At 39.7% G+C, this 20876-nt stretch overlaps 1 protein-coding gene across 2 annotated transcripts in view; it reads right to left on the minus strand.

Moving 5' to 3' along the window:
• The window catches only part of hunk.L (hormonally up-regulated Neu-associated kinase L homeolog), a 63568-nt gene that overhangs the window by 11714 nt on the left and 30978 nt on the right, over positions 1 to 20876 (minus strand). For both annotated transcript variants that reach the window (XM_041580932.1, NM_001091243.1), the window contains 3 exon segments: positions 8193 to 8485; positions 3805 to 3860; positions 3149 to 3284 (listed from right to left, as the gene is read on the minus strand). In XM_041580932.1, the coding sequence (XP_041436866.1) occupies positions 3149 to 3284; positions 3805 to 3860; positions 8193 to 8485 (485 nt within the window).

The following is a 20876-nucleotide window of genomic DNA, read 5'->3' on the forward strand; positions in this document are numbered from 1 at the left end:
TATTCCTCTCTCCTTAGTGCTTTTTAAATGGGAATCTGCTTGGCAGAACACCACAATTCCTGGAAGGCATTTATATTGAACCTGGCGTCTTCTATTAATTGCCCACCTTACCCATCACATTGCCCTGATTTTGTAGGCTTGTCTATGGTTGGATCCCCCACAAGGCAACAAAGAGGGTATGAAATGATGGACATGGTGTGGGTAGGTCAGAGCCTGCGGTTAATGCTGAAATTATCTGTACAAATTAAAGTTCTATACCCTTAGGCCAGTGGTCCCAACCACCTCCTTATATATTTAATAATTTTTTGTATAATTTTTCTATTTTCTTTTTTTTTCTTGTAATAAATGTACTTATTTTTGTAAATTGGTTGTGTGATCCATTACCCTTAATATTTGGTCCCAACCATTGGCTCAGGGGCAACTTGTTTCTCACCAACCCCTTGGATGTTGCTCCCAGTGGCCTCAAAGCAGGAGCTTATTTTTGAATTCCAGGCTTGGAGGCAAGTTTTGGTTACATAAAAACCAAGTGCAGTGCCAAACAGTCTGCTGTAGACTGCCAAATATGGGGGCTACCAAATAGCCAATCACAGCCCTTATTTGGCACCCCAGGAATGTTTTTCATGCTTGTGTTGCTCCCCAACTCCTCTTATAATTGAATGTGGCTCACAGATAAAAAAAAAAGGTTGGGCTAATGCCACATGAAACTCTTTCTCGGCTGGCAGAAACAGGCAAAACCACCTGTGTAACCTCCTATTGGCTTTAAAGGAGAACTAAATGCACATTACAGAATTTTCAGGCCAGATGATCTATGGGGAGTGGCAATAGATATTCAGTATATTACTGTGCTAATAGAGAAGGGCTATAGGTACATAGAGCATCTCAGTTGGGTAGTCAAATGATCCTTTGTGAATTCCTTTGCCTAATGTTGTCTGTCTGTGGTTAGTACAGTCAGTATATGACCTAGGGAGGCCTCATATTATAATATATTTCTGTACAGGAGAATTATCCCATATATGGACTATTTCATGGTCGTGTCCCCATTGGCTTCTTTGAATTGGATTTTGTATGGAATGGGGGGTTTATGGGAGTTGAAAGAAAGGTTGTCGTCACCTAGCCTGAAAATAATAAAACATATCTCAAGACTTCAACTACAAGCTAATAATACATTCTTAAAAGCAAGCGGAAACAAAGAAAAAGGGAATTAATCATACATTCAGCTTACAATTCACATAGAAAAGCTGACAAATATTCTATAAGTTTATTTTGCATTGAAAGGGGTGGTTCACCTTTAGGTTAACTGTTATGCTATAGAACGACTAATTATAAGCAACTTTTTAAATGGCCTTTTCTTTTTTTATATAGTTTTTCAATTATTTGCCTTCTTCTTCTGACTGTTTCCAGTTTTCAGACGAAGGTCACTGACCCCCATCTTAAAATAAATGCTCTGTAAGTCTACAGATTTATTGTTATTACTACTTTTTTATTGCTCATCTTCCTTGCTAGGTAATTTGGATTGCTGAACTGCACATTGGAGAGCGGCTGAATAAAAAGCAAAATAACCCAAAAACCACAAATAATATAAAATTGAAATTGTTTAACCACATATATTTATATCCTGCTAGTACAGTTCAAAGGTTATCAACTTTATTTTCCTGTCTGCAGTTGCTGCTGTAAATTAAAATCTAGAGATATCAGACCACTGCTCCAACTGCTGCTTTAGAACTACACCTCCCATCATCCCCAGGCAATGGTTGGCACTGATAGTAGTTACAGTTCAGCAGCAGCTGGTGGGCTGCAAGTTTCATCTCCTTGATTTATGCAGTTTTATTTATTTATTTCACAGTGCAGCTGGTTTCTTAGGCAATGAAAGAAAAAAACACATCCTTTCATATTTTCTTTTAACAAAAAAATAGGAAATTGCTGCAAATAAATGACTGTGGGAAGTTGCCATAGAAACCCGTCTGCACAGAGAGTGCTCCGGGGAGGGATCCATTTAAACCTACTAGATAACCAATATTTCAGCTGCTTATGTATCTGGCATTATGGGAGATGCTGCAAAAGAACCTGAAATCTGTGGGTTCTGGCAAATGGCAGAGGGGCTGCTGTAAGATGCCATAGACAGTTATTGGGCGGGTGGGGGCTGTTCGGGTCTCTGTGAACTTAATATGCCAGGGTCTATTTTGGATCCCAGTCCAGACCTGCATCTATTCCTTAGGTCATTGCTAGTTGGAGGTATCAGTAAAGAATTAATGGTTTGTGCCCGGTCCCTGATGCTGTATCCACCTCTGATGTTACCTACAACCCCTTGTAGCTCTAATTCCCCGCCTCCAAGCAGAGAGTCACAGTATCTGAGCGACTATAGGCTTGTAGAAACCAAAAGCAACATCCTTAACCGCCATGTTCTTGTTTTGCCATTATGATAATAGGAACATGCACACCCTAATCCCCTGCTTGACATTTTCCACCCTTGCGTGTTTCCTGAGAACCGAGAGTGGCTGTTTGCAATACAAATACGTCTTACACAAACAGGCAGATGTGCCCCGACTGCTCCGGGATCAGTACGAACAGGCGAGAGGCTTTTCATGGAGACAGAAGTGAAACCCAGCAGCCGTCCCTTTTCAGCCGTGGGATGCATGGATGGTGCTTAATGTGCTATCATGGTGGCCCTTATTCTAAAAAAGATTCCCTTTGGGAGTGGGGAATGGAATGTGCATGAAAACTATGCCGAGGTGCCACGCCACTCAGCAAATAATGCAAAGAATTTGCATTACTGGTTTTGATGGGGTTAACCATGGTATTTGCTTATCCATAAGGGAAAATAAAGCTGAGAAAAGTGGGAATTGAGACAGCAAAACTATTTTATTTAGTAGTTTATCTTCCCCTTAACTAGAGCCAGAGCATATGCTGCATAGTAGTTTATCTTCCCCTTAACTAGAGAGAGCCAGAGCATATGCTGCACGCAAACAGTCCCTTCAATTTCTAACTGTCCTTATACAAAGGAATGGGTGTTGCCATATTGAATGTCATGGAGTGGACATCTATAATGAGCAACATCATGACATGACTTACAGCTGCTTACGAACAGGTTATGGAAAATGCCTCAGTAACATAAAAATGGGTTTCATAATGGGAAAAGCCAGGTACTTACATAGACCAAACATCCACTTTTGGGCCGTATTTTTTTCTTGCAAGTAATTCTGGAGCGGCATAGGCAGGACTCCCGCACTGCGTACTGAAAGGGTCGCTATACCCCAGGATACCAGCACAGTTGCTCAGTCCAAAATCTACCAAAATAAACCACATATCAAGGTTAGAGATTGCTGAACAAAGAACCTATAAACTATAACAGCCTTTAAAAATGAATTAATGTTGAAGGGCTCGGCTACATGGGTGCCTAGATGCACCTCACTCCTTTAGCCAGAACTATATAAAATCCCCATTTTGCATGGATAAATATCAATTTATTTAAATGCTCAGCTACAGGGGAGGGTAGAGTTATCTCCTCATTTCTTTAACTGAAAACATATAAAATACCCATGCTGCATGGCTAAACATCAATTGCATCATCTCACTACTGTAGCAAGACATCCCATTAAACCGGCATCAATACCGCCACACTAATTCTGTTTCATTCTAAAAGCTATGCAGTCACCTGTAAAATGAGTTTAATGGGAAAATGCAAGTGCAGCCAAACCCAGGAGGAGAAACTCTATTAGAGGGCGGCGTGTATCCGCCATGCGGCCAAATCAAGTGTCAGCGGAGACGCTCAATGCTAATGGGAGACTCATTAAATAATTTGCCTACCGATCAGCTTGATGTTGTTGTTCTCATCCAGTAACAGATTTTCAATCTTCAGATCTCTGTGGGGGAGACAACAATTAATGATTGTACATGAGCATGGGAAGCAGCGAGGCCCGGAATACTTAATGAGTGGGAAAGGATAAACCATTAGCGGAAAAACATTTCATTCAGCAAAAAAAAATATTAACCTCTTTACTGCTAAAGGGGGGACGTCAGGTTAACAAACAATGGTGTCTATGTGAAACAGATCCCAAAATATTCAACATTCCCTAATGCCTTCAGGATGCTGCAAATATTCCCGGAAGGCACTAAAATTAAGGCTGACTACATCATGCTTGAATTGGGAACTATTAAAATAAAAGCACATTTATACCATTGCTGCCATACTGAATGGGGTTTTTTAAAAAAGTCTGTGGTAGTGGTTCCTGCACTGAAGAGCTGCCTCCTCTATGGAATGGGGTGCCTGGGAGGGCTCAGCCTTAAATGTTAGGCACCCCAAGTGATTGTATTGACTATACAAGTGAGCACCACGGAGCGATCCTCTTCCGTCTTCTTCTTTCTTCAAATTTCCCAGTGCAAACGCATGCGCCATTGAACGAAATTGGCGACTTTTTAGTTAAAGTTCAGCTTTTAGTTCTACTTCACATGCGCAGCCGTGCGAAGAAAGTGGAAGAAGGAAGAGAAGCGCTCCGTGGTGCTCACTGGTATAATCCTGGGCAGGTGCAGTTTTCTGCTGATAGGAGAACTGGCCCGAGGTTTCAGGTAAGTCAATACAATCACTTGGGGTGACTAACATTTGGCACCCCAAGTGCAGAATCACTTTCCTTCTCCTTTAAAGCCCAGTTGGGTTGGAATTAAGGGAGAATCCTAGATGCTCCTGGAGGTCCAGCTTGAAGGTCAATTAGATGACACTTCTGGTCAACACCTATTTGTAGATGTTCTTGGACCAATGACTTAATGGAAAGACAACAATGTTTCATATAACCTAATTATGGGTAACGGTGGGCCCTGACCAAAGTTTGGACCTAAATCCAATAACCACTGGTAGTGATTGGTTAGCCTACTAAAACAGATTCAATTGTTGGCAAAGCTGCGTCAATTTTCTGGTAAGCAAAGAATTAATTAAATGCCTAGCCCATTTGTCATCCAACAGTGAATGTGATTGACCTCAATAGGCCTATTCCCTACCCACCATCTGCTGAGAAAGTACAACGTAAAGCCAACCATACTGAGTAAGTAGCTGGGTTATGATGGCAGCAATGCATGGACTGGCCTAGTCTAAAGCTTTGCAAGAGTTCAGACATTTCAATAAGGATTTGTGCTTTCCAGCTGTAGTGTGAGCTCTTGTGCAGCATTGAATGAAGAGGTACCACACAGAAAGAGATGGAAGTTCCCTGTTATCTTCTCATGAGTCAATTGCTTATCATTGTCCTATTCCCCATTGTTATGATTCCAAACGCTGAAGCGCACATGCTTATTTAGATCACCATTTAGAAGATATTTTCACAGGGAGATGCACAGGACCATGTAACACATGCACGCATCTGTGTTGTACGTTGCTAAGGCACGATTCAGCTGCCTAACAGCCTGACAGTAATTGGCTCAGAAAAAGGATTCATTTGTCAACTCCTATCAAGTCACAAGTCTCCCGTGGGCTGTGGAAGATCCCATCATGCTTTTCAATGGTGACAACAGTGACACCCTACATGTTGGGAGTCAATCGCTTAACATATAAGGGACACAAAACCTTCTTATTATATATCCTCAACAGACTGTCCCTTTTAGAAATACTATTAATGTTTAGGAAACCTAAAGCCTACAATAGAATGTGACTTGAAATGTATTTATATACTGAACTTACTGTACCAGCAGCATAGATCAATAGTGATATATGGCTTCCAAACTGACCATAGCAGCTCCCCATCTTGTATCTTGTTATGTCATCTTGTGAGTTATAGTGGCACTGCACATGCTCAGTGTGTGTGTGATGCCACTGACAAGCTAAGCTTAGGGGTCTTTTTAATTAGCAAAACATTAGCAGAACGTGAGATTACATCAATTAGACTAGAGCATGTGCTGTGTATCAGAAGAAAAGAAGATGGGGAGCTACTGGAGTCACCTTCAAGGACACAGATCTTCCCTCCTATAGGGCCTCGGACTGGTACAGAAGCCCATAACCTAAGGTGTAAACTGTCTAGATGTTGAGTTTTGTCCTTCTTTAAAGAAACAAAAACACCAAAAACTGAAAGTGTTTTAAATTCAATAGATTATAAACACAAGCTGCTGTGTAGCCATGGGGGGGGGGGGGGCATCCATTCAAAGCTGGAAAGGGAGAAAAGGCACAGGATACACAGCAGAAAACAAATAAGCTCTGTAGTATACAATGGGATTCTTCAGAACTTATCTGTTATCTACTGTGTATCCTGTGCTTGAATGGCTGCCCCCATGGCTACACAGCAGCTTGTTTATATAAACGATAGTTGTGATTTTGAAGCAAACACGCCTGTTTTTACCAGTGCAGAGCAACAGTACATCACATTGTCAATCCTTTTAAACACTTTAAGTTTTTGCTGTTACTGTTCCTTTAAATAATCATTCCCCTGAATATTAATTAGTCATTAGAGACCTGTCCATCATGAAGTGAATTCTTGCCCTGATATAGTCCGCACCCTGAAAAATAAGTCCTTATCAAATGTTAATTGTGAAGGGGATAGTTGGGCTTCTATCTGCTAATTTGGGCCCAATTCGGCATCTTTTCTGCCCATTTATTGGCCCCTCCAATGAGCCCATCTGACCAATATAAGATTTAGACCTTTGGTGGGCATATATCTTTGCCAACGTTGCCAAACAGGCAGATCTTATAGTGTATGGCCAGCTATATATTTGGGGATATATTCACTCAGGAGATCTCCAGTAGACATCCAATATCTTTCCATGTCCAATTTAAGATAAGTCCACCCCATGTTGACTATACAGCCACACTGAAGTTTTCAATGCAACATCATTTCGTGACTAGGGATGTAGCGAACTGCCGATTTGGTGTTCGCGAACGCCGTTCGCGAACACCGGCAAAAAATGCGAACGTTCGTGAACAGTTCGCGAACTTCGAACACCCGCTAAAATCGTTCGATTCGAACGATCGAAGGATTTTAATCGTTCGATCGAACGATTTTCATTCGAATCGAACGATCGAAGCATTCGATCGAATGCTTTTCATTCGATCGAATGCTTACAATCGTTTGAACGAATGGAAATCGTTCGATTTTTAGCGGTCGAAGGAATTCGAATGGTCGAATGGTCGAACGATTTGTATTCGAATCGAACGCGAACTCAAAATGCGAACGTCGCGCGACGTTCGCGAACATTCGGCGGACGCGAACGGTCGAAGTTCGCGCGAACAAGTTCGCCGGCGAACAGTTCGCTACATCCCTATTCGTGACTCTGCTCACAAAATTAGAGGGCTGGCAAAAATGTGCCTCACTCGAGTGAACTACACACTTTGATTTATATCAGAAGAATTTCTGTGGCATTCTGTGATGGTGTGTCAACAGAACATCAATTCAGACAGACTTTTATCTATTATTCTATTAATAACAGCCAGATCTTCACATAGAGCCCAGGTGAAATCTTTGTCTGTCGTATCTTCTCTCCCTTTATTTATAGCTGCCGCTTTTCATGCCATAAACCTCGGGAGCCCATTCAGAAAAGGAGCTTTATTTTTCCCCACAAGTTTTTATCTTTACGCTCACAATGCGTATGACTCATTCATTAATGCGCTTCCTCTGTGGCTGGAAGACATCGCTCGGAATAAAACAACCTTGCTTCGAATCCTAAAATGACTCAGATCAGCATTGATCTTTATTTTTACAGAAGGGAATTATTTGAAGAGTACGGTACAAAAAATGTTGGGACAAAAAAAGAGAAAATTGATATAATGGTCGGTAACTGTAGAGGTGTGTGAGAGAGTTAAACATCATTTTAAAGAAAAATACATTTCAAAGCTGAGCGCTGTACTCTTAGGGCAAATCAAATATTTATTCTGAAATCAATACATGATCCTTCTTTGGGACGTTTTCCTTGTCTAAAGGTCAAGGAATGGTCCGAAGTCTTTACTTTAGAATAAATATTTAATTTGTATTTAAAAGGCCAAGAAAGTGCAGTTTATTTTTTTCGAGCTTCATTTAAGGGCCCCGTGTATCAAGTTCTAAGGTCAATTTTCAAAAGGAAACGCTTACTAAATTCACCAATTGTCAACCCAACCTCTATTAGACACAGATAGATTTAATGATCAACATAAAGGAGATAATGTCTATATCAGCTCAGTAACCAATACTCATCAGCAGTTGGCTTTAACTAGTCTAGAGCAGTTATAATACATTGTTGATAACTACCTGTGTACAACTCCTGCTCTGTGCAGATGCTCAACGGCCAAGATAAGTTGCCTGATGTATTTTCGTGCCTCGTGCTCCTCCAGCCTCTTCTTCTCGTATATCTTGTGCATGAGGTTACCCCCAGGGCACAGCTCCATGACTAAATAGTAGCTGTTCTCTGTCTCCAAAATGTCAAGGAGCTGGGTGATGTTAGGGTGCCTAATCATTTGTTGGATCTGGCCCTCCCTCCGAAGGTTCTTAGTAACATACGTGTCCTTCTTGGCTTTCTTCTTATCTATCACCTTGATGGCCACCTGGAACAATAAAAATTCATGAAAGTGATTAATATGGCTTGACAAATGAATCAGTTCATATCACTACCATTGCCTTTACAAGTGACTGCTGAAACTTTACTATCAGTAAGGGGCACATTTATTAAAGTTAGAATGGTAAATTCAAATTCGAATTTTCAAGTGGAATTTTTGGTCGAAACTCACAAATTCGAATTTGAATCGAGATTTATCATATCTCGACTCTGGAAGTAACTCAAATTAGGTCGCCACCTAAAACCTTACGAGTTCACGTATAAGTCAGATGGCAGAGGTCCATTGACCCATTTGAAGATGTTAATAGCCTTCCTGACATTAAAGTTTTCTTTCAGAAAAAAAAACTCGATTCAAATTGCGTTCAAATTCAATTCAAGTTTTTGGGTCGGTAATATTAGTTTGAACTTTAGCAGCTCTAGTCTTTTCTTTAATAAGATACCTTTCGAGTTTCGAGGTCATTCTAGTTCATTCAAGATAGAAGAAATCATTCGACCTTTGATAAATCTGCCCCTAAGTGCAGAGACACACGGTCAAATTCGGGGAGATTAGTTGCCCAGCGACAAATCTCCTCTTCTTCACGGCGACTAATCTTCCCGAACTGCCTTCGTTTTCCGAAGTCGCCTGAAGTTGCCTCACAAGGAAACTTCGGGGCGACTTCAGAAAAGGAAACTTTTTGATTGCCACCCCGCCAGCGATTTTCATTCTAGCTGGCAGGAAGGCAGGGGAAGGCAGTTCGGGGAGATTAGTCGCCCCGAAGAAGAGGAGATTTGTCGTCGGGCAACTAATCTCCCCGAATCTGATTGTGTGTCTCAGCCCTAAACGACTCTATATTTTAGTAAATCATCACCCTGACATCTTTCTTAGATGTCCTGGTAATTGGTCTGTTTTCTCCAACCTTACTGAATTTACACTTCACTGGATGAACTTTACCACTAATTCTTCCAATATGGCAAATATTCACGAAATGAAATAACGAGATGGGCATCATCGCTCCTAACCTTTGGGGAGTTCATTGAGTGTTAATAGGGCACAATGTTCCTGCTAGTCTCGATTACAGTTTTCAGTCCAACCCTTAAACAACATCATTTTGTTGCGGTTGCTCCATGGGGCAATAAATAAATAAACCTCAAGTACATCTCTTTCTTATTTTGTCTCCTATTTTAAGTTGACCTTACAGTTATAGCTTTTTGTATTCAATTCTGTTATTCTATATCTGAAACTGCTACTTTACCAAAAATGACTTTTTTTTTAAATGAATCCCCCAACCCCAGAGCTGATTTGAACAGTATCCAGTTATTGCTATAATCCCTCCCAATATTGAGAGCACTCTCCATTGTAGATTTAGTCTCCTCTTCTGTAAACTTTCACAATGGGCTGCTTGGTTTTAATGAGCAGTAACATTTGAATTTGGTACCCTTGTTTTATGAAGCAAGAAATGCCATACACAACAGCTATTGTTTTTGAAAGCCTTTCATTGGTCGGGCATTGTCTCTTTAATTTAAGTTCTCCTTTCAATTCCATAGGGTTTGATTTTGTCAACTGGTACTTAAAATGCTCTTGACAGAAAGGAATCCATGATTGTCATGTAATAAACCCATGAGAAAGACATATTCAGTGGAACGAAAGATAAATACCTGCCGCAAAATTTCTGAAAGCCTGTCTTTCGTCATTCAAATATTTTGGCAAATAACCCAAAAGGAAATGCAGAAACGAATACATTCCTACAGACTATAAAAGAGCCTAAATAGCAAGTTAAGGCTGATATGGGACTATATCAGATCAAAACAGAACCTGTTTTAAAGCTCGAGGCAATTTCCAAAGAAAGTATAAATCTGAGGAAAACAAATATCTAGTCACGAAGAGGATTACAACATAACAAGTTTAGAAACCACAATGACATTTATGACATACAGAATCTAACAGCCTTAAATGGGTTGTTCACCCTTCAGGTTAACTTTTAGTATGATGTAGAGAGTGATGTTCTGAGACAATTTGTAATTGGTTTTCATTTTTTATTATTTGTGGTTTTTGAGTTATTTAGCTTTTTATTCAGCAGATCTTCAGTTTGAATAAGAGACTGGGATATGAATAGGAGAGGCCTGAATAGTTAAAGGAGAAGGAAAGCTCCAAGACAGTTCATTGCCAACATATTAGCCACAATAGTGCAAGCCAGAAAGCTATATTTATTCTGCAGAATGCTTTACCATACCTAAGTAAACAGCTCTAGACACTGTCTCTATTTGTTTAGGATAGAAGCTGCCATATAAGCTTGGTGTGACATCACTTCCTGCCTGAGTCTCTCCCTGCTAATTTACAGCTCTGAGCTCAGATTACAGCAGGGATGGGAGGAGGGAGGGGGAGAGGAGCAAACTGAGCATGCTCATGCCCTGCCCTGGAGGTTTCAGCTGAAAACAGGAAGTCTGATACAGAAGCCCATGAGTACACAATAGAAGAAAAGAAATTAGGTGTTTCTTTTGACAGAGGACTCAGAGCAGCATTACTCTGAGGGTTTACTGGTGTATTTATATAGACCTTTCTAATAAAACTTAATTTTAGCCTTTCCTTCTCCTTTAAGATAAGTAATAAAAAGTAGCAATAACATTTCATTTGCAGAGCATTTGTTTTTTAGATGGGGTCAATGACCACTATTTTACAGCTGGACAGAGTCGGAAGAAGGCAAATATTTAAAAATTATAAAAATGAAATAATGAAGATCAGTTAAGTTACATAGAATTAGCCATACTACAGCATATATTGTATATAACATATTAAAAGTTAACATACTCATTTGAGGTTATAAACCTACTGTAAATTGATCATTACTGGCACACTAATCAGTCCAATAACCACCTTCTATCCTGAACTTCAAATTTCTTGCCTTTGACCCATGTTCTAAGTAAAACTGTCACTGATCTTATTGCCATTCACTTAACTGTAGGTCCAGGAACATATTTGGTTTCAGAAAGGTTGATCTTCAATAGACTCAACTATCAAAACTTGAGTATCTCTGGCTATAAAGAGTTATTTCCGAGAGGAGATTAAGCAAAGGAGGTCACCTCAAAATATGATGATATGCTCTTTATGGACACTCAGTTGTAAGCCCTGAAGAATGGACCTTCTCAAGAACAATGGCAAATGACTTTAAAGATTCAAACTTCTCCATGTTGTTGGGAGCCTATTGGCTCTTTTCTGATACAGACACATAGACAAGTAGTTGTTCCTCAAGTAAGCCATTCAGATACCCTTCTACTTCACTTTGGCTCCCTTTCAGTAACATGGACTGGTCTTACGTTAGCTTAAATAGCCATTTATATCCGCACTTTACTGAATTTGCGGAGTAACGACCTTTCGCCAGAGCGAAAAGTCACCTGGCGATAGAGTGCGAACGAACGCTAGCGATGGTCTCTTTGGCGCCTGTTAGTGAGTTGGCAATGTCGCTGCGGAGGGTAACGCTGGCAAAAAGTCGTTAGCGTTAGCCACTTCGCCCTTTAGTGAATTTGCCCCTTAATGTCCCTCATAAAGTGCCAATAAAAAGCACAGAGACCAATGACATTTATTTGCAAGACTTATTTCCAAGACTTGCCCATAAACCGGCTTTAACTCTAATCATTATAAACTGTCCACAGGATTATTCTCTATGATATAATCCCAGAACTCAAGAACCTAAAGTGGATCTGATGAATTATTTAGCGTTCGTGTTAAATGAAGGAAAGGGTTCTTGAAAACAGGGGACTTTTTAACTAAAACATGAAGTGATGGTGAATAATTCATGGCCAGGCTGCTATTAACCTCCAGGTGACCCATTCCTTAAAAAAGGCAAAAAAACAGAATTCAGAAAATGCTGAACTTTACGCCCTGTGTTAACAGAGATAAGGAAAACCAAAGACTTTAAAGTTGGGATCAGTTTAATGCAACCACTTGGAGACACAAAGGTATAATGGGCTACATCACACGTCATTATTTACTACAGTTATGGGATCTGTTACCCGGAAACACGTAATCCAGAAAGAATTATGGGATGGCAGTCCCCCATAGACTCCATTTTATCGACTTAGTCTAATTTTTTAAAAATTATTTCCTTTTTCTCTGTAATAATAAAACAGTAGCTTGTACTTGTTCCAAACTAAGATATAATTAATCCTTATTGGAAGAAAAACCATCCTATTGGGTTTATTAAATGTATACATAATTTCCTAGTATACTTAAGGTACAAAGATCCAAATTACACAAAGATGCCTTATACGGAAAAACCTCAGCTTCGGAGCATTCTTGATAACAGGTCCCATACCTGTATTTTTTATAACAGGAATTAAAATGCTGCTACTGTTAAATGGGTTGCCTACATGTGCTGTTGACTTTGCCCCTCCAGACCAAGCAAGAAGCTTATTGGCCGATGTTTATCACTTTCGCAACAATCTCCTCTAATCCATTGAATCCCAAATTGGGGGATATTGGCAGGGAGGCTCGGCTAGAAGGCTGATATTTGAATTTAAAGCCTGTTTGGTCTCCTAGATACCCATTAAAGCCTTGGTAGGTGGTCAATTATGGTGAATTTTGGGATGTCCTCGATATTCTTGGAACTATGGTTGATACACCAATGTCCTATATAAATAACCTTGTATAAACTGAGCTTAGGCCCTTCAACAAAGGTTGGTTCTTCAAGGTGGGCTAAAACTGAAAAAGTCCAACAACATCTGCTCTAAGATGACAGCATTACCTCTTTTTCTCTGTACATTCTTCTGAAAAGAGATCCTCTATAACCTTTTATATATTTTGGAGTGTTCCCTTTAGGGTAAGGTCACACTGGGCGTTTCTAGGAGATTTAGTCGCCTCGTCTTTGCGGCGACCAATCTCCCCGAACGCCTTCCCTCAGTCTCATGAGGAAACTTCGGGCGACTTTTGGAAAAGGAATCGCTGCGTGTGCTTAGCACCGGCGATTTTTCATTTTAGCCAGCGCAAGTGTGAGGGAAGGCGTTCGGGGAGACTGGTCGCCGCAAAGACGAGGCGATTAGTCGCCAGGCTACTAAATCTCCCCGAAACGGCCATTGTGACCTTACCCTTAGGTTCCTTTCCCTTTAACAAATAAATCAGTCTGATAACTATAAGAAAATACCCATTTTATAATTCAGACAACTTTAAACCACTGTAATAAATGGAACATTTCAGGTGTCAGCCACCCAGACTCCCACACCCCCAGTAGTACATACAATGCCTATTACCGTATATGCATTCATTGTGATTGTATAGACCAATTTAGCCTACAGGTGCTGTGCTGGGACATTTATAGCAGCAGGAGTACAAAGGGATGCCTGTGCCTGGCTAGTTTGTCTGATAAACTCATAACAAGATACAAGATTTTCCAATTATTGGTATTTTGAAACCTGGAAGGAAAATGCACTTCAAGGAGTCTATGAGTTTAGTTCAGTCACAGCTGGGGCATCTCAGTTCTACATGAATTACAGAGGCCAATAAATTATAAATACAAAGCAAAAGAGAGAAAACGTGTTCTTCCGCAATGCCCATTCATGCACTTCAGTGTTATGTCTGGGCCAGCCCGACTGAACAGAATTTACTTATAATCATATCTTTTAAACTGAATTTAACAACACAGGAAGACAAGACTCCAAGGAGACCTTCTGATGGTCAGTTCTTCAGCTTAGAACCAATAAATATTGTATTATATTGCCTATATTGGAATAAGTGATCTGTTAACATAAATAGCCTTTGTGAATTACCCCATGCACACCTTTATACTTTATTGTTTATTCCATACAATTAAATTAATAATGATAATGCGTATTTAGAAACATTATATGCTACTGAAAAAAAGAAATAGCCCTTAAAATTCATTATGAGGCTTGGCAATGCCATGAGTAATAACCAGTGTCTGGAATGTGTATTATAAAAAAAAAACTATACCCGCTGTTGTAAAATATAAGGATCTTGGGATGTAAAAACATTTGGACTACAGCCTGGTGCATTTGTATGGTCACAGAACTCCTTGGTGACTTCTAATATCTTTATTATTTACAATAGGGGGTACATTTCCCTTATAATACATGAGTGATACTCAGAGTTCCCTGTATAACTCAGCCTGCAGCCTTATGCCTTTATATGGTCACAGAATCCCTCAGTCACTCCTAATATCCTTATCATTTACAATAGGGGGTACATTATCCCTTATAATTCATGAGTGATACTCAGAGTTCCCTGTATAATTCATCTTGCAGCCTTATGCCTTTATATGGTCACAGAACCCCTCAGTCACTCCCTAATATCCTTATCATTTACAATAGGGGGTACATTATCCCTTATAATACACGAGTGATACTCAGAGTTCCCTGTATAACTCAGCCTGCAGCCTTGTGGCTTTATATGGTCACAGAACCCCTCAGTGACTTCTAATATCCTTATCATTTACAGTAGGGGGTACATTATCCCTTATAATACACGAGTGATACTCAGAGTTCCCTGTATAACTCAGCCTGCAGCCTTGTTCCTTTATGGTCACATAACCCTTCAGTAACTTCTAATATCCTTATCATTCACAGTAGGAGGTACATTATCCCTTATAATACATGAGTGGTACTTTGAGTTCCCTGTATAACTCAGCCTGCAGCCTTGTGCCTTTATATGGTCACAGAACCCCTCAGTGACATCTAATATCCTTATCATTAACAGTAGGGGGTTCATTATCCCTTATAATAAATGAGTGGTACTCAGAGTTCCCTGTATAACTCAGCCTGCAGCCTTGTGCCTTTATATGGTCACAGAACCCCTCAGTGACATCTAATATCCTTATCATTAACAGTAGGGGGTTCATTATCCCTTATAATAAATGAGTGGTACTCAGATTTCCCTGTATAACTCAGCCTGCAGTCTTGTGTCTTTATAAGGTCACAGAACCCCTCAGTGACTTCTAATATCCTTATCATTTACAGTAGGGGGTACATAATCCCTTATAATACATGAGTGATACTCAGAGTTCCCTGTATAACTCAGCCTGCAGCCTTGTGCCTTTATATGGTCACAGAACCCCTCAGTGACTTCTAATATCCTTATCATTTACAATAGGGAGTTAAATATTTCCTCTATTGTGTATATTAGCTGGAACCAGGCTGAAATTGTACAAAAGAAATGCACAAGTAATACTAGTAGGAGTAGAGGAAGCTATTCTTCTGGATTAACTGAAAGTGTCACTTCCCATACGTGGCGCCTGGTAATGTCACATCTTACAACGTTTAACATGAATGTGGAAAAATGCTGAAGCACAATCTTCTCCCACACACACGGCTACACATGTGCTGAGCTCTACACTTTGTCTCCGCTGCCTTTGAGTAAAGCATAAATTAACTTGTATTTCTCTTTGTCTGCTGAACGACAAGCAAAACTGCTGCCTATTACAAATCTGCAGCAGCTACAATTGGGAGAAAATAAAAATTACAGTAGGGTATTTAAAGAGAGATAAAGGTGAAATATACCCTGTATATAAACAGGAATCATTTTGGAATTTTTCCTTCGGGGAAGATTCACACATAGAATTTTCGAATAGTAAATCCGAATTCTAATTGGAATTTTCGTCAAATTTGAATTTAAAAGCACCAGCTTGAATATAAATTTGACGGTGAGATTTATCATGTCTCGACCCTGGAAACAGTTCTACTTCGAATATCCGCCAACTAAAACCTGCCGATTTCATTTACAAGTTACAGAGGTCCGTTGACCCATTTGAAGATGTTAATAGCCTTCCTGACATTCGAGTTTTTTTCAGAGAAAAACTCAAATCGATTTTCATTCGAATTTTTCTTAAATAAGATAACATTCGAGATTTGAGTACGTTCGGATTTATTAGAGTCAAAAAAAATTCACATAAATTCGACATTTGATAAATCTTCCCCCTAGACATGTGAGTGGGAGCTGCCATGTTGCGTACCTCCATAAACATAACAAACATCCCAAGGGTACAACCACAAGGAGTGGTGTTACTGCATTCTATGAAAATAAGTTTATGGGGCCACTAACTGCCTGAAGGGAGCATGCAAAGTGCAAAAAATATTTCAAAGGGCAGAAAGCTTTGTGCATCTCATAAATACCCGAGGCTGTCTTGCATTTTAAAGCTAAAACTAATTATTGTATTCAAAATACATTTGTTTGCTTCCCCTTTTCTTCTTCTTCTTTCTTCTGACCTTATTTACAATTTTATTAAAAATTCTCCGCAGCTTTTATCTTATTCATCTGCATTACAGAATTTAAGCCTTGGACGCTTTCCCGGCATCCTTTCATAATAAGAAAAGAGGCACACGCTCAGATTCTGGGAGATTAGTCGCCCGCGACAAATCTCCTCTTCCTCGTGAGACTAATCTCCCCAAACTGCCTCCTGCCGGCTAGAATCGAAATCGTCGGCGGGGTGGCAATCGGTGCCCTTCGTTTTCCGAAGTCGTCCAAAGTTTCCCCGAAATGCTTTCCCCTGCCTTCCCGCCAGCTAGAATCTAAATCACCGGCGGGATGGCACTCGGAGTGCTTCGTTTTCCGAAGTTGCCCGAAGTTGCCTGACAAGGAAACTTTGGGCGACTTTGGAAAATGAAGAGCTCCGAGTGCCATCCCACCCGCGATTTCAATTCTAGCCGGCGGGAGGCAGTTTGGGGAGATTAGTCGCCCCAAAGAAGAGGTGAATTATCACAGGGCGACTAAATCTCACCGAATCTGAGCGTATGTCTCTGCCCTAAAGTGTACGGACGCCCGAGGGCTACCCCCCCCCCTCAAATCAATCTGTTGTGTATAAAGGAAAAGCGCAATCTGATATCTCCTTACAATAAGAGCTGTTCTCCCGGCAGCGTAACCCAATCCCCAAGTCAAACAAACCGCCCGCAGTTTACCAAGTTATTTCCTTCTGTTAGCAATTTGGAAAACTCTGGTTTCCTCGCACATAGAAAATGCATTTTTCAGATTAAAATAGCAAGATGTTTGTAATAGGAAAAAGATGTACGTGTCCAACCTGGGGATGAGGTCAAGGTTGGAAATATCTTTTTTTTATTCTATGTATGGATTATCTGATATTATGTGAAAATGAAAAAAAAAAAACAGAATAAGAAAAATTCTTTTTAAATGAAATAAGATTTTTTAGGAGGTGAAATTTATTCTATGGAATTTATGATACTGGAATAATGGAATAAAAGGTCTTCTTTGTTTGTGTTCAAACTTTCATAACCTGCCAAATTTTGTAAAATGGACATGGTAATTAGGGGGTGTGGCCACACAAAACGGGCGTGATCAAAAAATTTCCACGCTCTAAACAGCAAATCTTTTTGTCCCTCTATTTCCAGAATCTTGGGAGATATGTATACAGGTATGGGACCTGTTATCCAGAATACTTGGGACCTGGGGTTTTTCGGATAAAGGATCTTTCTGTAATTTGGCTCTCCATACTAGAAAATCATTTAAACATTAATAAGACCTAATAAGATTGTTTTGCTTCCAAAAACGATTAATTATATTTTAAATGGGAACAAGTACAAGTTACTATTATATTTATCAGAAAAAATAAATCATTTTTTAATAACTTGAATTATTTTATTAAAGCGGAGTCTATAGGAGATGGCCTTCCCGTAATCTGGAACTTTCTGGATAATAGGTTTCCAGATAACGGATCCGATACCTGTATATGTAAATTTACGGAAGCAATATATTTATTTAGTATAGTTCTATTGAGTCCTTTCTATTCCAGTATCACCAATGGCTGGGGGCTAGCAATGTTGGACTAGGGGAGAAGCTGAAGACTGAGGCCCACCATTAGATAAAAAATGTATTAGATGATATCTGTATTACACAACTGTATGGTAGAAATAAGGGAGTTGATGGGATTTGCCATATAGTGGGGTCTACCTGGAGATTCCCCGGTATCCTGGCAGGACAGTCCCACCCTGGGTGCTAGTGTAAGTGGGACCCGAGCCAACAGATAACAGGAATGACAAAATGGAAAGCTATGGAATGAAATGTTAATTTTTCTTTTTTTTTAAAATAAGGTACCTGGTGGATTTTGGAATGAAGCTTCTATGAGATGTGAGAATACAAAAAGCCCTATACGAGCTGAAAAGTACAGTAGAACCCCCATTTTATGTTTTTCAGTAGATCAGAAAAAAATGGTGTAAAATCTAGGAAAATGTAAAATCAGGGAAATATATTATGCATAATATATAGGTTGGACCTAGGGTTGCCAGCTGCTCAGTTTTGACCCGGACAGCCCAGTTTTTTGAAGGGTTGCCCAGGATTTCCTATAATTGACACAGCGACCGGCCAATCAGCAATCATCATAGCCCCTGACATCACAGCCCACCCCCCTCCACGTCACGGCCACGTCCCTTGCCCGGATTCCACCGGGCAAAAAGGTGGCAACCCTAGTTGGACCACAAAACAACAATGTAAAATGAGGAAAAACTTAAAGGGATACTGTCTTGGGAAAACATGTTTTTTCATAACACATCAGTTAATAGTGCTGCTCCAGCAGAATTCTGCATTGAAATCCATTTCTCAAAAGAGCAAACAGATTTTTTTTTATATTCAATTTTGAAATCTGACATGGGGCTATACATTTTGTCAGTTTCCCAGCTGTCCCCAGTCATGTGACTTGTGCTCTGATAAACTTTAGTCACTCTTTACTACTGTACTGCAAGTTGGAGTGATATCACCCCCTCCCTTCCTTTCCCCTCATCAGCCTAACAAAAGAACAATGGGAAGGTAACCGAATAGCAGCTCCCTAACACAAGATAACAGCTGCCTGGTAGATCTAAAAACAACACTCAATAGTAAAAGCCAAGTCCCACTGAGACACATTCAGTTGCAATGAGTAGGAGAAATAACAGCTTGCCAGAAAGTAGTTCCATCCTAAAGTGCAGGCACAAGTCACATGACTGGGGCAGCTGGGAAACTGACCATATGTCTAGCCCCATGTCAGATTTCAAAATTGAATATAAAAAAAAATCTGTTTGCTCTTTTGAGAATTGGATTTCAGTGCAGAAAAATACATGTTTTCCCATGACAGTAAAATCAGATAAAATTGAGGTTTCACTGTACATTGTTTTATACACGGCCAGTGCAAAATGTTTGTTTGCTCGGAATGTGCAGTTACACCTGTGCCGAGACTCATTAATCTCGACAATGAACCTCTAGGGGATAAAAAGAAGTCACGCCTGTTTGTCATGCTCCATACGAAAACAAAAAAATAAAATATCTTGAGTCACACTGAATAATTTTACAGTGGAAAAAAGTGTTTTTTTTTTTTATATACATTTAATGCTTTATTTGCCAGTGGGACACTAACCATACGCCTGTAAAAATAACTGCGGCTAAGATTAGGCCTATCTCAGGCAAGGTGCATTCGTCAGAGACTGTCTGAATTGCTATTCCTTGTCCTTACAGCACCCAACAAGGCCAGGGGATTCTGACACTTTTCTTCCTCTCTATAATCTCGTCTGGGGAAAGAGAGACTAATGTCCTTAGAATGCAGGCTAAAAAGGGTTCAGGTGAATATGCCATCTGGACTATATATTTAGAAGTTAATAGCATACATAAGCTTTTTTTTAAATAACATGTATGCACCACTTTTAGATTGCAAGCTCTTTTGGGCAGGGCCTTCCTTACCTCTTGTATTGGTCCTTTTTTTCATGTCTTCCTGTTTAAAGGGGTGGTTCACCTTTGTTTTTACTTTTAGTATGATATAGAATAGCCAATTCTAAGCAACTTTTTCAATTGGTCTTCATTATTTATTTTTTATAGTTTTTTTCCAAATAATTTTGATGCGCGACAATTTTTATGCGCACGACTATTCTGACGCACGCCCACATTTTTTTTGATGCAGCAGATTTTTGGCGCAAATTCATGCCCGTCGAATTTATTCTCCCATCACTATTCACTGGCCCCATCAAAAAACAAATGCTCATTAAGGCTACACATTTATAGTTACTGCTACTTTATATTACTCATCTATTCAGGCCTCTCCTATTCATATTCCAGTCTCTTATTCAAATCAGTCCATTGGAAACCTGCACAGTCATCTTTAAACATCAGGCTTTGATAGAAACAATCTTAAATAAGCTTCTGCTTTTGGCATTTTTTATTCATTATTCATGGCACCAAACCCTTTGCAGTCCATGGCTTATTTTTAGAACCCTTTACATAAAAAAGGGCCTTGCTCTGAATAATCTGAATTAAAAGCAGTGATTATTCACAAGTATAAATTGCACAATGAGTAGGTGGATTCTTTCTTTCCATCCTAAATGAATCTCTTCTAAGAACAAATGGGTAAACACTGCAAATAAAACATGTAGCATTTCACTTGCGCATTTATTTTCTTGAAGTCGTTTTGTTGTTATCGAAACACAAA

The sequence above is a fragment of the Xenopus laevis genome, chromosome 2L (genome assembly GCF_017654675.1).
Source record: "Xenopus laevis strain J_2021 chromosome 2L, Xenopus_laevis_v10.1, whole genome shotgun sequence".
NCBI lineage: Eukaryota > Metazoa > Chordata > Amphibia > Anura > Pipidae > Xenopus > Xenopus laevis.